This window comes from Epinephelus fuscoguttatus, linkage group LG21 (assembly GCF_011397635.1).
Source record: "Epinephelus fuscoguttatus linkage group LG21, E.fuscoguttatus.final_Chr_v1".
Taxonomy (NCBI): domain Eukaryota; kingdom Metazoa; phylum Chordata; class Actinopteri; order Perciformes; family Serranidae; genus Epinephelus; species Epinephelus fuscoguttatus.
The window spans coordinates 23,070,315-23,091,359 of NC_064772.1; the positions used below are offsets into that span (position 1 = coordinate 23,070,315).

The 21,045-nt window shown below is 41.9% G+C and overlaps 1 protein-coding gene across 1 annotated transcript in view; it reads right to left on the bottom strand.

The window, feature by feature from the left end:
* Positions 1 to 21,045, bottom strand: part of pola1 (polymerase (DNA directed), alpha 1) — an 83,570-nt gene that overhangs the window by 51,728 nt on the left and 10,797 nt on the right. The window contains exon 26 of the mRNA XM_049565098.1: positions 19,391 to 19,513. Coding sequence (XP_049421055.1) covers positions 19,391 to 19,513 — 123 coding nt within the window. The remainder of the gene's footprint in view (positions 1 to 19,390; positions 19,514 to 21,045) is intronic.

Below are 21,045 nucleotides of genomic sequence, written 5' to 3' on the forward strand. Positions count from 1 at the left end.
GCGAGCGTAGAGCAGGTTATTTAACATACAGACAGAAGCTGAAGAGACGATCATTGTTGCGAAATATAAAGCAAAGCATAAGCACGGAGCCCAAACTAGACATGCACTCAGTCAGTCCCTTTTTAGGATTCCACACATTTGAATAAAATTTTGACCATGAAGTGTATCAAACACGCCAACTAAGAATGGCTGGAGTCCAAAGTGAAGCAGGCTACTAACACAAAGGTTGCAGATACATTACAGTAAATGTCACGGTGGGACAATTTGAGCGTAGATACTGAACAGGATGTTCTTCTGTCCCTAAACAAATACCAATGAGGAGCGAGGAACTTCAGCTGTGTCTGTGTCTCCATTGTCTCATGTTTGGTTCAAATTTCTAATCACACACACATGACAGAGTGTGTTAATGAAATGGTGAAACTGTGGCTTAAATGGCGAGCATACAAACACAATAATGGGGCTTCTTGTTGGGGGAGTTGCACTCACAAAGAACCTGCACATGAAGCATATAAGAGGTCTTGGGGTACCTTAATAACCAAATGTCCTGTCTACAAATATCAGAGTTGTTCTGAGCCATTTAATCTGAACTAAGCATTACATAATGTGTGGGCAAATGTAATATTCTATTACAGTCTATAACTGAACTATACTATATGACAGTGGTTCCCAACTGATGGGGTTGCAGTCCCAAACTGGGTCGCAGATCCAATCTGAATGGACCACAAGTGACTCACAAACATGATTGTAAAAAACACACCTTATTTTTAAGAAAAGTGAATTTCCAGCACAAAGCTTTTTTTCCTGCTGTAGAGTGAGTGACTAATGGGTGACTAATGGGCAGCTACTTAACAGAGACAGCAAGCTAACTCAACAACATGGCCAAACGCAAGTATGATGCTGAATGTGTGACCTAATGATAAAGGAGAAATCTGGACCCTGTGGCTGGACCTGCTGGGAACCACTGCTATATTATATACTGAAATCTTGAAGTTTCAAATGAATGGGAGCGGAACAGCGGTATCCAGTAAAACGCCTCAACGTGATCCAGCAAAGTGCTGCAATGTGCCAAATCAAATACATTCGAGCAATCATTCCCTGATAATTACATTGCATTTTGTAGTTTACCTAGTTGGCAACCTGTGGAGCTGAAAAATGAAGTCAACACAGGAGTGAAGTTCCTAAATTGGCCACCTGAGGCTGGTTTCAAAAGAAAGTCAATCCCCATAGACGCCATGTTAAAATGCCCAACTCTACGAGAGACATAAAAATATTTAAAGCCTGGTATGAACTCTATCGCTAATTTCACAATTCCTAAAAACTTAATAGGAAGGGAAGTTTTATAAACCTCACCTGTTTACATTTTATTAAGGTGTACAGTTATGCATATGGGTGACAGGCCTTCTGAGAGTGTCACCACAGTCCAAGTCAAGGATGCTTCCTTGGTAGGACCAGTACTTCCAAGACAGATCCTACAGAGACTGGGCAAGAATGCTTCCTAGCATTTGGTGAGCAAACCTGGCTAGCGAGTGCCCAGGTGTGCGTCATCAAAGAGGCTTCGCCTTCAATTCCGACAAATCATGTGCATAGAAATGTAGGTACTTCATGCCCGCAGACGATGCACACACGCACCCTTGTAAATTCTCTGAAGGAAGGACTCGGTCATCAGTAGAATTCGAAGGATCCTTGACACTGGAACAGTTCTTAGGCGGAATTTGATGACGTAGCTTTCCTTGACTTTGAGAAGCACCATATGGGTCAGATTCACCCCTCGCTTCTCCATCCTCTCATCCAAATATGGTCACTTCTGGCTCCAAAAGCCCAAGATGGCGACGGCCAAAATGCCAAACTCAAGCCTTCAAAACCAAAGTCTATAGGTCTACCTTGGGATCGCCACGATAAGATAAAAGTAAAAGTTGCCCTAATCATTTTCTAGATTTGTAAAATCCCTTCTCGCAATATTATAAACCGCCGAGCAGTGTTTTGGCCACTGTTAAGACTTTAGATTCACAGATGGCTACCTCAACTTATATGGAATGTCAAATAACATATTGTGTCATGGTGTTTGTTAGCATATGGACACTTCTACATTAAAATCTAGCCTTTGTTATAAGCAGTGGGCTTCTCAGTAACACTTTTCACCCTGATAAAACAGTAAAGGAAAAGCAGTGAATGAGGAGTGAGACAGAAGAGGAGACTGGAATGATCAGAGAATAGACGGAAGGAAAGGGCAGAGAAGTGATGAAGAGAGAGATGTGGGAAAGACAAGAGTCAGAGCGACGGCACCGTGAGGCCAGCGAGGTGAGAATGCGTTGATGTAATTGATGTGTGGACTCATTTAGACAGGTTTTCCATACGCTGTCAGTCCCAGCAGGACAGACTGCTATAAGGAATGAACTGCGTGAAAGACAAGTCGTTTGACCATGATGCAATGTGTGCAACTCACTGTGTGTGTGTGTGTGTGTGTGTGTGTGTGCTCATCTTTAAACACATACCAACACACACATGCTATATGGACCAATGCAAACACATAGCCCCGGGGGGCACAAAGAGCATGTGTGTCTATCGACCCTCTGATGACTAAACTAGTCACCACCGTGCATGCCGCTCATACTGGGGCAAACAACTGAAAAAGCCTGACTTGTATTACTCAACATTATTCTGACACTGTGTCCTTCAGTAATATAAGTGAGTCTCTCAGGTTAACCAGATGATCAAAATGGGATTAATGTAGAGCTGTTAATCAATTAGTTGATCTGACAGCCAAACATATTAAATAACAGTTTTATTTTCTTTAAGAAAAACTTGGTTCCAGCTTTTCAGATGCAAATAATATCCTTCTCTTCTATGATAATAAACTTTTTATCTTTAGGTTTTGAAGTGGTGGTTGGATAAAACAAGATATTTGAAAGTCACCATGAGCGATAAGAACTTCTTGAAATCATTATTAACATCTGCTGGCATTTGGCAGACCAAATGAACAACTAAATTTAGATATGACTTACATATATTTCTATTACAGTAAGGTTAGACAATTTTCTCTAAATCCAACTTTAATAGTGTGGTATCTAAACTCAGGCTGCTTTCAGACCTAGAGTTCGCTTGATTTGGTCTGAATCAGACACTAATTTTGTTATAAAGTTGCATAATTGCCTAGAGTTGGTTCGCGTTCTTGCGGCAGCATTTACACTCGGACCAGATAAAATGCCTTGTGTGAGACAGCTGCTCTTGATTGGTCAAAATTTCCATGTGGGAAAAATCCAGGAAGTAAACAAAACGTTGAAGAAGAGTACACCTGCAAGATAAATGTGACACTTTGTAATGTCACAATGGAGGGACAACTACACAGGTTGATTTTAGCGCTGCTCATCGTGGACTATATTGCTGTCATTGTTCATTTTAGTCAAACCATACAGTTTGAAAACGAGGCGCGGCTCCAACTACAAAACAATGTTTTGATGCACTGGATGTGCTGAATGTGCATATTAAGGCAGTATAGGAGGAGGTGCACATTAATAATCCTCCAGGACTGTAACATGCTCATGTTTAACCCAAACAACGTGTCATGTGACTGAAGTTGGTTCGGATCAGGGTCAGAACACATTTTCACAAATGAACCCCACCAGAGTTCATTTGTACCGGACCGAGACCACCTCTACAAGAAGGTCTCAGTCAACTGAACCGAACCAAACAGGGCAGGTGTGCAAGGACCCTTAGTCAAGTCGAATCTCCTCTTCTCCTCATTTGCCTCATTTTCTGCTCAGTACATATAAAAACCTGTGACAATCTTCTAATTACTATTTCCCTCTTTTTATCACACCTAAAACATCACTCAACTTTCTTGTGTTCCTGCCTCTTTCACTTCTCAGCCTCTTGGTGTTAATAGAGTGTAATTAGACTGGACAGTAATTGAGCAGCTAAGTGACAAGTGCCGCACGGTGTGAAGGATCGGGACAGAAGATTTGTCAGGAGAAAAGATTAATTTTCTTTTTCTTTTTTTTTAAACTAACTCTTAATCCCTATTCTTTGTCATCCTTTCCATTCAGGCCACAACACAGGTGAGGGCTGTGAGAGGTCATGAAGGTTCAGAGGTCAAATGAGATGGCATGCCTCTTCATAAGCATATAGTAAAATTCATTCTGCTGTACTTGTGTGTGCACGCTGCCCTTAACCATTGACTCTGCCTGTTACACACATTTAGACAACAATGTAGTGCACATGCAGAACAATAAATCCAGCGCCCATAAATAGGAGAAAGGCAAGAACAAAAAAACACTGGCTTTCCCAACCACTCACTACTAAATTTCAGTGTTGTAAAGGGTTAGTTTCTGACATGTATCCTACATTCAACAGATGATGTGTTCCATAGAACATGGGAGACTTTTATGTCCTATACTGGATTGGATATTTCAACTATTCTTCGTAGAAGTTCGCTGTCAGAAAGGGATGTCTGTTTGGGAAGTACTGAACATACAACTGGATCTATGTGCACACCCAGGCCCACCCAGATTGACAGCTTGCCCACCCAGTAAGATTCATGGAGAAAAAAAAAAAAATATATATATATATACATATCATAATTCATAATGAATTATCATAGAGTCTGCTTTAAATGTTTGTCATTTCTGTTTTATTGAGAAAATTCAAAAATTAAATAAAAATAAAAAAGAACTTCCTCTCTTGCGTCACTGACGATGTCATGCACACGCTTGAGTTCATGAGCGGTCAGAAGGCGGGTGCCGCGGGTCATAGGTACTGCAGCAGGAAGCTGGACTTGTTTAACAATGGCTAAACAGTTATCTTTGAGCCACTTTTTCAAAAAACCACGTCTACAGACAGAAGAAAGTACGGACCAGACTGTGCTTAAAGAGGATGGTCGTCAGGAGAAGTTAATTGGCCCGGGGAATGAGGGGGAAAGAGTCACCACGTCATCATCGCCATCCCCTGAGAGTCATGCTAGCCTTTGTGCTAACCGGGCTCCAGCTCCGACCCACCGACCGCCACTGGCTGCATCTAGTGAGTCAATCTGGACACCGTTGGATTTATCACCCATGGAGGAACCAGCCACTCAAACCAAGCTGATAGCATTCCCAGCTACTGTCATAGGTGGGAAATCGCGGTCATTTAATGCCAACTGGTATGGGAAGTACAAGTGGACTGAGAACAGTAAAGAACAAGATGCAGTGTTTTGTAAAGCTTGCAGACATTTTCCGGAGATGCACACTGAGACTACGTTTATAAGTGGCTACAAAAACTGGAAACGTTTCAGAGAGGCCTGCGACAAACATGAGTCTAGTAAGCCACATGCCATTGCGCAAACAAAACTGGCATCATTCAGGGACAGCCACAGACCGCAAAGCCACAGGACAGTGTTGAACCAGCTGCACGGTGATGCTCCGGCATTTGTGGAGAGAAACTGGGAACATGTTAAGGTTGTCCTGGACATTGCTATGTTGTGTGCCAAGCTTGAAATCCCGCTCAGAGGCCACAGAGAAACTGAGGACGCACTCAACAAAGGTAATTTTTTTGGAGCTTTTTAAGTTCATGTCAAAATATGCACCAGAAATTGATAACTGACTGAAGGAGCTGCCACGAAATGCCACACTCATGAGCCCCCAGGTTCAGAATGAGCTGCTTGAAGCGGCAGCATCAATCCTGCTTCGTAAGATGACGGCTGAATGCATGGACAATATTTTGCAATACTTGCAGATGCGTATAAAGATCTGGCGAAACGAGAGTTAGTTGATGTCTGTGTGAGATTTTTTCATGGAGGAGTCATCGAAGAGCAGGCTTTGTTGAGACCGCAGATTTGTCTGCACAAGGAATATCACAAAAGATCCTGGAGGTCCTTCAACCACTTGGTCTGGATGCTTCTCTCTGTGTCGGGCTCTGTTTTGATGGAGCATCTGTTATGTCGGGACACAGGGGTGGGGTTCAGGTTGTCCTGAAAGAAAATTTTCCAAAAGCCATTTATGTACACTGCAACTCGCATCGGCTGAACTTAGTGTTGTGCAGTGCAGCCAAAGAATCTGGGCATGTTAGCACCTTTTTTGACACTGTGAATCAAATACACAGCTTCTTCACTGGGGCCCAGCGGCAGGCTCGATTTATGGAGATCCAAAAGGAGATGCACCCTGACCATCAGAGCATGGAGCTGGAGAGATCGAGCGACACCAGATGGAGTTCAAAATCTGGGTTGGTGCACAAGATATTGAAATTGTTGGATGTGCTACTGGAGGTTCTAGCTGAATGTGCAGAAGGCAGTGGACAAACTAAAATAGAAGCAGAACAACTGTTGCAACAGATGCAAACGAAAAAGTTCATTTTCATGCTTGTGACATTTTGCAAACTTTTTGAAAACAGTGATTTTGCCACAAAGGGGCTGCAGAGCTCAACATTATGCGTCACAGACTGCATATCCCTCATAGAAACGCTGAAAGCTACATATGTGACTTTCCGGGATGATTCAGATGGCGACTTTGAAAAAGTGCTCAGACTGACAGAAAAATTGATGGAAAAGCATGAGATAGCTAACTGGGATGTGGCTGCTTCTTGTGCGCGCAAGCTGCCTTCAAAGTTTCGCACATCTGTTGTCACCACGACACTGGGGAAAACATCGGCCGATGATCACTCAGCACATTAGACGGAGAATGGATCAGAACAACTTCCCCACACTGTTGGAAATACTGGACAGCTGCCCATCGGACATTTTTCCTAATATGAACAGTCTGTTAAGGGCCATCATAACGCTCCCTTTGACCTCCTGCAGCATTGAGAGACTTTTCTCTGCTACCAACAGGATCCAGGCGCGCCTGAGATCATCTATGCTCACTGGGCGCCTCAACAATCTGACACTCCTGTCATTTGAAAAAGAGATGATTGACAGTTCGGATTATGATGACATATTCAACGCTTTTAACTCCAAGCCCAGAAGACTCCGCCTTGTGTAGCAACTGCAGGTAAGACTGGGTTTTTTTTTATTCTTATAATAAGGCTTCATCAAATATGTCAATATGTCCAAATATGTACATTAACTGAGAGTTATAAAACAGAATGAAGCATCACACACGTTCAAAACCAAATTAAAATTTGCCTTTACAGTAAAAAAAAAGGCCATTCTTTAATGTCATTGACTGTCATTTGTGCTAAATTCTTTTGGAAGTATCAGTTCAGACACTACTTAGTCACCAGTACTGTTTTATAAATATCATTTTAGAACCGGTATTGATACCAAACCCTAGTTATGTGAGACTTTGTAAATAGATGTTCTGATATAGTTTTGTCATTTGTTAAATGTGGATCCCAAAGACTTCGGAGTCATGCAAGAAAACCAAAATTTTCTACACAAAATCAACGTAACACAGGGTGAGTAATTGATATACAAATGGTCATTTGGGGAATAAAATACTCCTTTAAAAAGGCATTAAAACATTTCTAGATAAACCTTCAAATTGAAGCAAATGGCAGCTTCAAGACACTTCACTCTGTAGCTGCAGCTTTTTAAGACCAACCAGCTTTGGACCTGACAGCAGTACATGAGAGTGCTGTGGAGAGTTCTGCTCCTACAGTATTTCAACACTGACTTGCACAGCTTACAGGTGACATTTTCACTTTGTGCTCCCCATTTTTAAAACATAATGTACCCAACAATCTGCCTTGAGACTTGAGGACATAGACTTCGGGGCATCTGACCCTGCCAATGTTGCTAAAAGATGTAGTTGGGTTAAGTGGTGCTGCCGTAGTGTGTAACACTCAAAGCTGCCACGAAGTGAACGAGGGAGACAACCACAGGAGCACAGGTCCATGATAAATGACAAATATTGTCCAGTTGACTGGTGGAGTTGGATACACCTAAATCAAGGTTTTCAGAAGAGAAATTAAGTTGGAAAAAGTGACAGAGGTTGGAGGTTTGATATTTTAACAATTAACACCGTCTACACTTTAATACCTTTAATATCTCAGTGTAAAATCTGCACTTGCCCGGTCCCTGACTCGACGTCTCACAGCTTGAAACCCCAATTAATTTAGTGCTTTTAACAATGTCTCATGTCTTTTCATGTGTACTCCTGTGTCTGCACATGAGCTGTACCCATTAGCTGTGCAATATTGCACCCTGTCATGCTAATTGATGAGTGGTTCAGCCTTGTTGTGATATCTGGCTTTTCCCCAGCTGTTGCTCAGCCATTTGCTTGCCTTATCTATTAGTGTTATGTGTCTTGTTGTCATGTCGCTCTCATGTTATTCTTTATTTCATTCCACTACCTCCGCCTCCTCATCAAAATATCTTTTGTCTTTTGCCAGGTTGTCATTTTAAATAAGAATGTGGGTCTTAACTGATCTGCATTGAATAGGTGACAAATGGTTTATAGATTGAAAGGAAGCAATAAAGATAATACAGAGATACACACAAAGATGATACCCCTCTGCACACACACAGACGCACACACCCCCTCTGATCAGCAGATCAGAGGCAGCATGTTAAACCTCAGTGCGGCAGAGGGCCCTTGTAAAAAGAGCCTGGGGCACCAGTGACGATTGTTTTGAAAAGCACTCAGCTGAAAAGCATTTTGGGATGACAGTCGGCCGACTGAAATAGCACCTGTGGAGGAACACACCACTGTCAGAGCTGGGGGGGTGGGGTGTCGTACGCACAACACGTACACAAGGCGCATGGGTATGCATGCACATACACACACACACACACACAAACACACTCTCTTTCACTAACACAATCTCACACACAAAGATGCATAAAAGATTTGTAGTCTCTCTTCTGCTGGTGTGAGCTCTCATGTGCACACAGCTCCGTACACGGACATGCAGAGAATGAAAAGCCCTTTTTTTTTTTTACTGAAATGATTTCAATTGCATGCAAGAATGCATGAGCACAAAGACACACACACACACACACACACACGACAGGGACTCAGGGTCCTATGTTATGCTAGGAGGATAAGCAGAGTCGTCAGAAATGGATTAGCCTTGTAAAACAAATTTGATTTTAGTTTTGAAAGAATGGAGACATGTTGTATTTGAGGTCTGCTGGTAAAACAAAGCACAAACAGCTTCAGTGAAAACAATGCATGAGATGTGACAAGTAAAGTCTGCTTGTGCGAAATATGTAAAAGTAGGGATGCACAGATTGTGAAAATCTTGGCCAATTACGATATTTACGACACCATTTTGACAGATAACCAATAGCTGATACTGATGTTTTTATGTTGTTGATTTTGTTTTTCATTTATTCCCCAATTTGTGCTAGATAAACAAAGAAATCATAATTATTTAAAAACCTGAACTGTTTTAGAGTCATTCAGTCCTTCAGCACATTGCCTTTAAATGAGCAAAAATTCAATCAGAAGTTTATAAAAAGTTTATAACAATAGGGTATGTCCCCTGAGGCGTCGCTAGCGAGTTTACTACATCCTTTCATCCCAATGGTATCTCAATTGAAGATTACTTTTAGTCCAAAACACATTTTTTTGTTATTCCCAGGACGACAGAACGCCGTTCGTCTCGAGCTCTGCTTTCGAGCCTGCACAAAATCAATGTGACACCACAGAAAAACATCAGCAACTGCCATCTGTGAATGTCATCTTATCTGTTGATAGGCTGATGGCAGTCGACAAGGCAAACATCAGCCGATACCGATGCGCCGCCGATAAATCGGTGCATCCCTATGTAAAAGCAAGAGGAAGTGTGAGGAAAATGGCACATGACACAAGCATCAATGAAATAACAGGGAACAGTAATGTTGTAAAATCATGCGACTTTTCAAAACTGCACAGACGTTGTCATTCCTGGTTATATTTGATGAAGGTACCACCAGCTAAGCTGCTTTTGCGGACCTCAGGTTACAAACAGATTCATATGGGGCCTAGAGTCTGGAGTTATAGTTTCTAAAATCCCTGTGTGATCACAAAAACACACAGACACACACACTTCTATCTTTGTGGGGACCCCCCCCCAACATAATGCATTCCCTAGCCCCTTACTTTAACCTTTACCATCACAACTCAATGCCTAACCCCAACCCCAACCTAAACCTTACTGTAACCTGAACCCTAAAACCAAGTCTTAACCCTCAAACAGGCCTTTGTAGACATGAGGACAGGCCAAAATCTCCTCACTTTCCAAAAATGTCCTCACTCTGTTGCTAAAACATGTTTTTGGTCCTCCCTATGTAGCATGTACAACTGAACACCCACACACACAGACACCCACACACACCCACGCGCACACACACACACACACACACACACACACCTGTCCTGGCAGATGCCATTGCTGTGTTCTCATGTCTGCTACTGGGAGGGTCAATCTGTTGTAAAGCTGTGTCTGATTTAATACAACCGGCTGAGATCACAAACACCGGCGTTCATCGAAAATAACTCGACAATGACAGCAATCCTCCCGCTGTCTGGTCAATTAAAAATGTGGTACTTTAATCGTTGGAAAGGACACATCCCAGTGTGTCATTTCATCCATGGCACACTCAAAGTAGCCACCAATGAATTCTTAAAATGTTGCCAGGCAAATGGATAATGTACGTGTGGATGATCAGAAGAGCTTATTTAAATGCGAGGCAACAGATGAAATGATCTTTGGTATAGAGTTCCCCAGGAATGAGTCCTAAAACCCAGAAATGCCTTAGCATGTTATCTCAAACGGTTCCCGCGTCTCGAAGTCAATATGTTCTTTGAATTGATTTTTGGTTTGATGCCTGAAATAAGGTCTGTGGTTCACAAAAGCTTAAGAGACATACATGTTGATCTACAACATAAAATCTGTTAGCAAATACCCCACTGTGAATTTAGAAGCTTTTATGCGTCTTAAAAAAGGTGGTTGCTTACAAGTGGCTAAATTAGACTATAGAACGTCGCCACGCCGAAACATGGCTTTACAGTCTTGTTATGGTGGTGACGTAAGCTCATGTGACCGTTAGCTTTTTACTTCTGGCGATTGCATTTAAGCTTCAATAATCATGGAAAATGCGTTTTGTTTGTGAAGATTATCTTGCTGAACAAAATGTTAAATATTTCTGCAATAATTCAATGGAAAAATCGTGTTGACTTTTTAATGAGGGAACCAGTGCGATGCCAACTTCCGGGTCATCCAACAGAAAAACATCATCCCTGGAGCGCTAATTCTAATAATTTTTATTAATATATTTTCAACTGATCTTTGAAGTGTCTATAATAAACTTTTTTATTATGACTATGCTGGTGAGAATAGTGGAGCATTTAGCAGCTAAAGAGACAGATAATTCTCTCAGGAACTGGTGGAGACCAACAACAGAACTAGAAGAGAGTGAACATTTGAGCAAGAAACACAACTCCTAATGAATAATTAAGTTTCTCCATCACTGCTGGGTGTTGACCATATCAACATGATATAGAACAAAGGTGATTTGTCAGTGTCTCAAAAAAAAAAAAAAATCAAAACAAAATCAGCTTATGTAGAGTAAACATGTTATATATAGCCCTTTTCACATATGCAGTCTCTCCCTGACACGTTCAGGAACATTTCCTGCATGGGGTCAGGTGTAAATTGGAGCAGGGGTCGATATAAAGAGAAATCTGTGCTGCCGATTCCCCACCTCAAGATTTAGTAACATTTCAGGAAAAATGCCAGTACGACTGTGTTGTTAATGAAAGCAGTAATATTAGTGGGACAAGCACGTAAAGGGGTACGTCCTTCTGACAAAAAAGACTTCATGTTGAGCAAGCGAACCAATCACTAGTCGCCGCTGATAGCGAATTTGGATCCAAGACTTGTTTATGGCTTAGCATGTACACCAATGGTTGAACAAGCAATATAAGTTCTTTAATTTGCTTTGGCACCCCAAAAAAACAACCTCTCTTCTGCCATGTTCCCAAAAATTATAAGACACGTCTTTTGCCATGTACATGTACATCTGGCGTCACCCTATCTTCTTACCCTTGCCGCATCTCTTCCAGCATTTGTGTGGCATGTGTGAAACGGGGCAAGAGGGAAATGTTCCTGAATGTAGTGCATGTGTGAATAGTGAAAATAACAAGCAGTGCCCCAAAGGTTATCCCAGTAATTTACTGGTAACTAAGTGTTAAAGAGGCTCAAGTTTCAATTTCCTACCTGCCCTAAACTTAGGGAGCAGTAAATGTCAGCATATCGTTTTATTTTTGGTTCAATAAAACAAATGCAGCAAAGCAGAGCAGAGGATTGAATTCATTAGGGTCATAAATCAAGAAATGTTAAGGTTTTAATAGAACAGAATGTATGTCTCACCTACTTGTCAAGTCAGCTACAACCATGTACTAATTGTCCTCTCATTTACAACTCCATCAGTGGCCCTGATAAAGACACCATATGTCAGATCAATCCGCAATGAATCATAATCCCTGCCATTAGCCAGGTCTCACATGGCCTCATTAGCAGGTGTTGCTAAAGTCGCAGTTTGGATTCTGAAACCTTGTCCTGTCCACTGTCAGCCCTCACAGACAAGCTAATGTCGCCAAAATAGCAGCACTGCTCCCATGTGACTATTTGTTAAGTCCACTCCTATCAGCAGTAAAGCCGGCTCTACAGACTACGGGACCATGGAAACATGCAGCCCGCAATTCCCCAGACATGAGCACGCATGTGTGCACCAACACACATACACACACATCAGTGTAGGCAGGCTTATGTATTCTTAAATCTAATTCGGGGAAATGTAAAAATGACCCTTGTGATTCTGAGACCACAGCAGCAATTGAGACCCTGAATGAAAGAAATGGGGGCAACAATATTTACGCGCTCCACATCACGGCGCAGCCTGACAGACGCACACACAGACGAGACATGATAGGCTGGTTTAGGTATTCCTGCGTCTAATTCGGGGAAATGATTTGTGATTCCTGAGACAAGAGGAATGATACAGAACCTGAACGAGGGACACTGGGGGCAACAATATTTACTTAGACTTCATTACAAGCACACGCACCCTCACACATACACACAAGTGCGCACTGAGGTTTAACCTAAGCCAAACTTTGACCTCTCCACACCCTCGCTCCGTTACCCAAGCCCGCTTCCATCCTTCACTCTGCATGCCATCCAATAATGTGAACTACGAGCTCCTGTCAGGCTGTTTTTAAACACAAGGACAGAGACTCAATTACAGCAGAACGGCTTTCCGGAGTCATCCTCCGTCCTGAGACACACACACCTGCTAATGGTTGTCAGATTTGCTGGCAAAAGGGTCAAAGGTCGAACCAATCTGCATTCCACAACAATCAACGGCTTCAAGCGGCCTCTGTTGATAACGTCACTCGATTAGGAGGACTTACACACACTTACAAATTGTGCTCAGAGACGAGAGGGTTAACACGGATTCTCAACAAGTGGCAAATCTACGAAAACTGGGAATAAAAAAAGAGCTACTGGTTAATTCTGTGTCTTTACTTACACTAAAGGACGCCAAAGATGAACTACACTCCAGGAAAGCAGCTTTTGTGGTGCCCTTGACTGTTAGCAGACACTTTCTCTTTTTGCTATGACTAGCAACATTAACACCAGCAGAGGAAATTAACACCAACAACCGGCCAAATGCTGCAGAGTTTTTCCTGCAATGGATCTCTAAACCGCAAGAGCATCTGCAGAAAATCCTCCATTCTTCACATTTAATTCTCTCTATTTGTACAGTGAAACTGAAGTCAGTGGTACACCATCCAGTGGCTGGCAGACAATAAAAGTCTTCCTAGTATGACAAATGCATTTATCAGCCTATTATAACCACATGCGTGTAAGTTGTCTGTGTTTCATATATCGGTTTCTCTGCACCCAACTGTTCTCTGGCGAACATACAAAAGAACCCAAAATAACGCTGAGGGGTTGAGGGGGACATCAATCTGTGGCTGTGTAATCCTAAACCTTCACCTTCCTCTTAATACCCATCATCCACCCCTTAATACCCACACATACCAGGACAGAGTAGGGCCACAACAAATGGTCCCCCGACAAAGGGCAGAGTTCGGCCAGTAGCACTTGTGCGCGCACACGCACAGACACATGTACATCGACACATACATACAGACACAGATAGATACAAGACATACTCAAGGAGCTCGCACAAGAGTCGGGAGGGGAGCTAAGTGGGGGCTTTCCCCTCTTAACTTGGCAAGTCTGATCAGAAGAGCCACCGCCAAGGGTCTGTCATCCCCCCTGTGAGCCCCCTCATCTGAACCCTCCCTGGGCTGAGAAACCACTGTGGCCCCCGGGCCTGGCCCGTCCTGCCGCAGGGGGGTTAGGCCTCAATTTAAAACGAGAGTGAGAGAAAGATGAGAGCTAAGCCAATCAATAAATACACAGAACACATGCACATTCAGCCGCACACCCGTCCAAACAGATGAAGGGAGCGCGCCGAAGGGCGGGAGGGTGGATTTACACCACGAACAGAGAAGTGGTCTGTGTACGTGTTGCAATTACAAAAATAAAAAGCCTCCTAAATCATGATATGAAAGTAGAGTGCAAATGTGACGATTAAAATGGGGGCCGGGGTGCAAACGGCAATACCCACAAATACACTAGAAACCCCGCTATAAATGCCAGCTGGCCTTTCTGGCTCGCTGCAGTCGGAAACTACCAAGAACTACTTGGCTTACGGTTATTAAACTGTTGCCTGAACCAAACTGCTCTTTGTGTCTTTGCCCGAGACAGTCGGTTTATGTATAATAAAAATTATAGTAATAATAAACTTGATTTACAGGGCAGGAGATGTCACTTAAGGAGCTTTACAAAAAAATATAAAAATGCAACACATAAGGAGCACACAGACAATAAAATGAAATAATAAACAATACCTAACAAATAAATGTCCAAAAACAAATTTATCAGAGTGCTAAATTATACTCGACAACATTGTTTACAACATCTCATTTACAGTGGGAGTCCCTGGTTGTCGTGTTGATGCTGAGCTCTCCCAAAACACACAGACTGCAGTATAAATAGATCCGTGTCTAAGATCATGGATACAAAGTAAACAAAACACTAAGATTGTGAAAACTGGGATCTCCTGCTGCCTCAGCAAGCTGAGGTCCATGCCATGTACTCAGCACACTGTGGGCTCAGCTCTGACTGATGACCTTTTGACGCACATCTCGCCAATCCGGTGTATCACTGTCCACTGTAAGCAGTGTACTAATGCAACTAATAAAATACAATCCAATTAGTTTAATGTCCCATGATTAAACTAGGTAACTTCAGAAGGCTGAGAGGAAACTGATATTGAAGGAGGTCATCGGCAGGTTTCAAGAGCAGCTTTAAAGACACAGTTCAACCCAAAATCAAGAATAAATATTTTTCCTCACACTTGTAGTGCTATTTACCAGTCTAGATTGTTTTGGTGTGAGCTGCTGAGTGTTGGAGATATCAGCCGTAAAGATATCTGCCATCTCTCGAATTTAATGGACCTAGTTGGCACTCGGCTTGTGGTGCTTAAAGCGCCAAAAAAATATGTATGAAAAACTCGTGAAAAAACGAAATCATGACCCAGTTACTCAAGATAATCCACAGACCTTGTTGCAAGCACTTTCACGTAGGAACTATTTTCTTTCTAGCAAACTACACCTGCCAACCGTATCACCACGCAGAAGGAAGTGTGCATCTACTGCTAACTCACCTAGCACCACTGAGCTAGCTAACATTACAGCTCAGCAGAGGAGGACACCATTAATGTTTACATCTCGTGCTGTCACAAGCACGAGCCTCTCGTCCATGAGTAGATGCACGCTTCCTTCTGCACGGTGATACAGTTGGCCGGTGTAGTTCGGTCGAAACAAAATAGTTCCTACGTGAAACTGCTCACAACAAGGTCTGTGGATTATCTTGATCATGGGTCATGGATCACGGGTCATGATTTCCGGAAAGAGACATTGCTGTTGAGTTTTTCGAGCATATTTTTTGGCGCTTTAAGCACCAGAGGCTGAGTGCCATCTAGTTCCATTATATTCGAGAGAAGGCAGACATCTCTAACACTCTGCAACTCCCACCAAAACAATCTAGATTAATAGATAGCTCAACAGGTAAGTGAAAAATATAAATTTTCAGTTTTGGGATGAACTGTCCCTATAAAATGATCTGAAGCCATTTAAACGTAAATAAATTTATTTAAATCTATCAAAATATATGTGAACATGGCAGATATTCCAGGCCAGAAATTGTTACATGAAAGGGAAACAAAAGGATTGTTTTGATTATATCAAAAGTGCAGCAGCCTGTTGGCTCCCAAATTCTCAACGTATACCATTATAAAAGGCCCACTATATGCCTTAGCATAAATTTTAAGATTCAGCTTCAAGTTTTCAAATCAGTCACTGTGATTCTCTGAATCTGTCTCAGATATGATACATAAGACACATTCCTTCAAGGTTTCCTCTTAAACTGCTTTTTTAGTCATTAAAAACAAAACTGGGAGCTCTAATTCAGTGTGCGGATTTTCTTCTTCTTTCTGCATGGACCCCTATTAGGGCCGTAACGGTACATGTATTTGTGTCGAACCGTTCGGTACGCGACTTTCAGTTCGGCACGACCCTGTACCAAATTTTTGGGCGCAGGATATTATTTTATTTTATTTTAATTCCATTTTTGAGAGCCGAACCATTTAAAATATCTAGTTCCCCGACGGACATAATTGAGTGACGGACCGAGTCCGACCGTAAATCTCCGCTTTCACTTTGTGCAGCGCATTCTCGCATTTTGACAACATGGCAAGTGAGCCTGACGAACCTGAAGACCCACCCGCAAACCTTAAGCCCTCCGTTCGGGAACACTTTGGTTTCAGGGTAAAATGCGAAGATGGAAATAAACAAGTGGACAAGATAAAAGCAGTGTGCTGACACTGCAGAACAGCGGTCGGGTATGTACTTGGAAACACGTCTAACATGCTAACGCATCTAAAGCGACACCACCCGAGTTTGAACGTTAACCGGCATGACTAGAAAGAGCAATCTGGTGCAAACTACGATATCGTCGTCGTTTAAAAAGAAAGAGCGTTTCCCTGACCATCACGCTAAAGAAATAACCAACGCCATTGGAGCTGAGTAAAATTGTTTAAGCTGCACTTTAGATATAAGCATGTTTTGTTTACTGCACTTTAACAAAGTGGGAAAGCTAAGTAAGTTCCTGGTAAAACTGAATCTGAGCAGGCTTTAAAGCTGACCTGCTGCACTATACTTTTTATTTTAATTGAGTAAAACTGTTTAAGCAGAAATTTATATTTATATTTTTCATTCAAAAAATGTGTTAAAAAAACAGCAGGATTTTATTTTTCACTTTTATATTTCTATTTTCATTCAAACAATGTGAAAAAGCAGGATTTTATACATATTTGTTTCATTCAAAAATTGGGTAAAAAGAGTTAACTGCTGTGGTGGTATGTTTTAATAAGGTTACCAATAAGTAAAAGATTATAGTTGTCTATTTTTTTCATTACTGTACCGAGAAAAAAAAAAAAAAAAAAAAAGAACCATGACCTGCGTACCGAGGTATGTACCAAACCGTGATTTTTGTATACTGTTACACCCCTAACCCCTATTATCTAGTACCTGACCTAAAACAGGATTGGATGTGCGCACAACTACTCTGTCTTCTGTTCCTCTTAAACTCTGACACTGTTTATCGATTTGTTCCCTATGCTCGGCCTAAACCCTCTGGAGAAACAGTTTTATCATGTGTACAGTCTTCACTTCTGGAACAACCAGTAATAGTACCTAAAAGCATCAGTGCTGAGACTGACAGCTTCTCACAAAACTTTAAAATATATTTTCTAGTTTTATTTTAATTCTCTATTCTATGTTTATACTATTTGTTTAGTTACTGTTTCAACTCATACATGTATATTTGTGTTTATATTTATTTCTAATGCAACATAAGGGAGCATCAGTATGTCCTTGTCAGCATATTCTTTAACTACTCAAGTAGCTGAAGAGTAAACGGTGGATCCAAACAGGAAATGTTTGTTTTATTATCTCACTCTGCTTAAATCTCTGTGGCAGAACACTCTTGGTTACTTGTGTAACCAGTGCTGTCAGTGAGAAAACTGCAAGAGATAAAGAGGTAAATATTTAGAACATATTTAATGCCAAAATTATGCTACAAGAGCAGAGGAGAAATTTTGTTGAAGTTTTAAAAAGATAACTGAACCGAGTCTGTTTACAATTACAACATTTTGATGTTCCTAAGGGCACCTTGCAAAGTGCAACGATGTCACCACCATTTCAGACAGTGTAAATGGAGCTGACTTTGTGGCTGAGAGCAGTGCCACTTCCTGGATAAAATACAGCCAGAAGGAGGTAAAATGTAATAAACCCATCCACCTCTGGCTGCTGACAAAGATACAAGCAGTAAGTCTGGAGGGGTAGAAACTCCCACCTGTACCTGCGAATCAAATCTGCACCTTTTACAATGTAGCTCTGTCAGCCGAACAACGAGCGTGACTGCAGGCACAAACGGACTGACAAAATAACAAACACACACACACTGAGTTACTGCCCTGCCCTCTATTAGTGAACACAATGAGTGTGTAAGGGGATCTTAATGAAGGACTCCCCTGAGGCAAAGCTCGACGCCTCTGCTGAGGATGTGTACTGTTAGAGCTCATTAAATGAACATGAGTACAACCACTGACATGGTGGGAGAGAGTGTGTGAGTGTGTGTGTGTGTGTGGTGTTCAGTTACAATACCAGATTTAGCCGTTTATGTCACGCAGCACACATGCCTCTGTGCGCCAATTTATTGAGCGCGCACGCCCATTTTGTTCCGTTTGTGTGCGTTGAAAGAAGTCATTACACAATCAGACTTTACATGGAGCGAGTGTGAGCTTCATGTGTGCGCCTGTGGCATTTTGTTAGCGGAAAAATACTTACACAGAGCTATTGATATCACAGACAACACAACAGGTCTCTGATTCAGACAGAATGAACTTGAGGGAATAATCGTATTCAGAAGAGGGAAGGGCACGGGGTGAGGGAGGAAGAGATAATGTTGTGGAGAGAGAAGATGACAGATGTGAGACGGGAGGAAAAGAAACAGAAGACGAGGAAGAAGTCAGAAAGAAAAGGAAACCGTGGAAGGAGTGGTGCACGATGTGGAAATTGATGTAGCAGTGCCCTCTTGTGGATGAAACAGGCAATATTTAAATTCTGTTGAGGTGACTCCAAAGACCAGAATCTAAACCTCAAAATGACTCATTATTTAATCAGTCAGAGTGTGTTACGCCTGCTTCCTCTGTGTGTACTGTAATAACTGTACCACTTCCTTTTGAACATGAGTTTCTATAGGTTCTGTATTAGCCATCAGAGGTGCGACAGCTAAAACTTCGGGCCTCCATCAAAGCTATGGAGTCACTGATCTGTGCAGTGTGGGTTACACTCACCTCTCTACCCTTGTGTGTGACCAGGGCAGCGAGTGGCTTGGCGTAGAAGCGGCTGTAGCTGAATCCCAGGCAGCCGTACATACTGTTGGCAGTCAGCTTCAGAGCCTTCTGACGAATGTCGTACTGATGGAAAGACAGACTCGAGTTAGGCCAAACAGATAAAAGAATAAAGATTGTCTCAGAGGTAAATAAGGTTTTGAGCCTGGATGCAGGCGTTAGTATTTTCAGCAAAATAAAAATGGTTGACCATTTTCTCAAACGGCACCAATGTGCCTACTGAACAGCTGTTTGCATAACTCTGTGTCTTCGCTGAGAGCAGAAGATAATGTAATGCACTCAAAGATGCCCAATTGCTGTCCATCTGTATGCCAGTGTGATCCAAACATCTTTTCACTAATATATGGTTAAATAAATATGCTACTTGCTGCAGTGCTTTGGATTTTAAGGATGACAGAGCAACACAGAAGTATTTTCCCCATACTTTGGCGAAAAGTAATGACAGTTTGGGACATACCATGCATACAGATGGATGACAAAGTTGATTTTTCTGCAGGAGTAGTTTGAGAAGTTCCTGTGGATGTTATATCCTCCTGTGAGCCTGTGTCTTCATATGAGTACATCACATTTTGGGTTTACTTGACCGTATACTTCATTCTGCTTAAATTAGACCTGTTGTCCTTGTTCATGGACACTTTTTTGTGCCACCTCGTGGTCGTAAGAGCGCAATACTCTATTCCATGTAAAAACAAGACATAGGTGTCCACATTTTACACCAGCAAGACTATATCACATCTGTTTACAAACTCTCTCAGCTCTCAACTCGTGCAGTATTATCCCAGTCTCATTCATCTCACCTTATGTTTAGTACTTCCCAAACAGACAATCTTTTCAAACAGGGAACAGAACTAAACGATAAACTTATCTATGCTGTCTTCAAAGCCAGACTCCAGTGACAAAAACAGCAATTTTACCTCACTGAACACAGGAGCAGCTAGTCCACCACTGCATCAATCAGTTAGTGCGTTTGTGTTATTTTGTGACCTTGGTGTTTTAAAGGTAGTTTGTATTACCCAAAGCCACACAATAACACAAACAGATAACCAGTTGAGGCAGAGGTAGACCAACAGCATCAATGTTATGCAAGGTAAAATTACGATGATGTTTTTGTCAGTGGAGTCTGGCTTTGATGGGAGCTTGGAAAGTTTTGAGAAGTACTGAGGATACAAGTGGATAAGACTTGGATTACACTGTAAAGTTCTGTTCACACCAGACGCACATAAAACAATTCACACTACTGAATTACATGTTAAGTCAATGTAAAGATGCAATTACACGTGAATTCCCGCTAGGCAGCATGATGGAGGTGATGTAAATGACACAAAATATGCAAACTAAGCAGTGCAAATGAAGCAAGTGGCTCAATTGTGTGTCATACGTTTATTCGCAAGAGTTGAAAAATCTGAACTTCATATAGCCAATAAGCATTGAGATCCTCTGGGGACATTTGATGCTAAGGACGTACCAGTGGAAGTCCACTCATCGATTCAGCGATTTCACGCACGTATGGCGCAAGCTTTTTGCTTGTGTTACACCAGTAAGCAAAAAATATTCAAGCATTCAAACTCAAACTCATTCAAAAAAATCTGCATCATGTT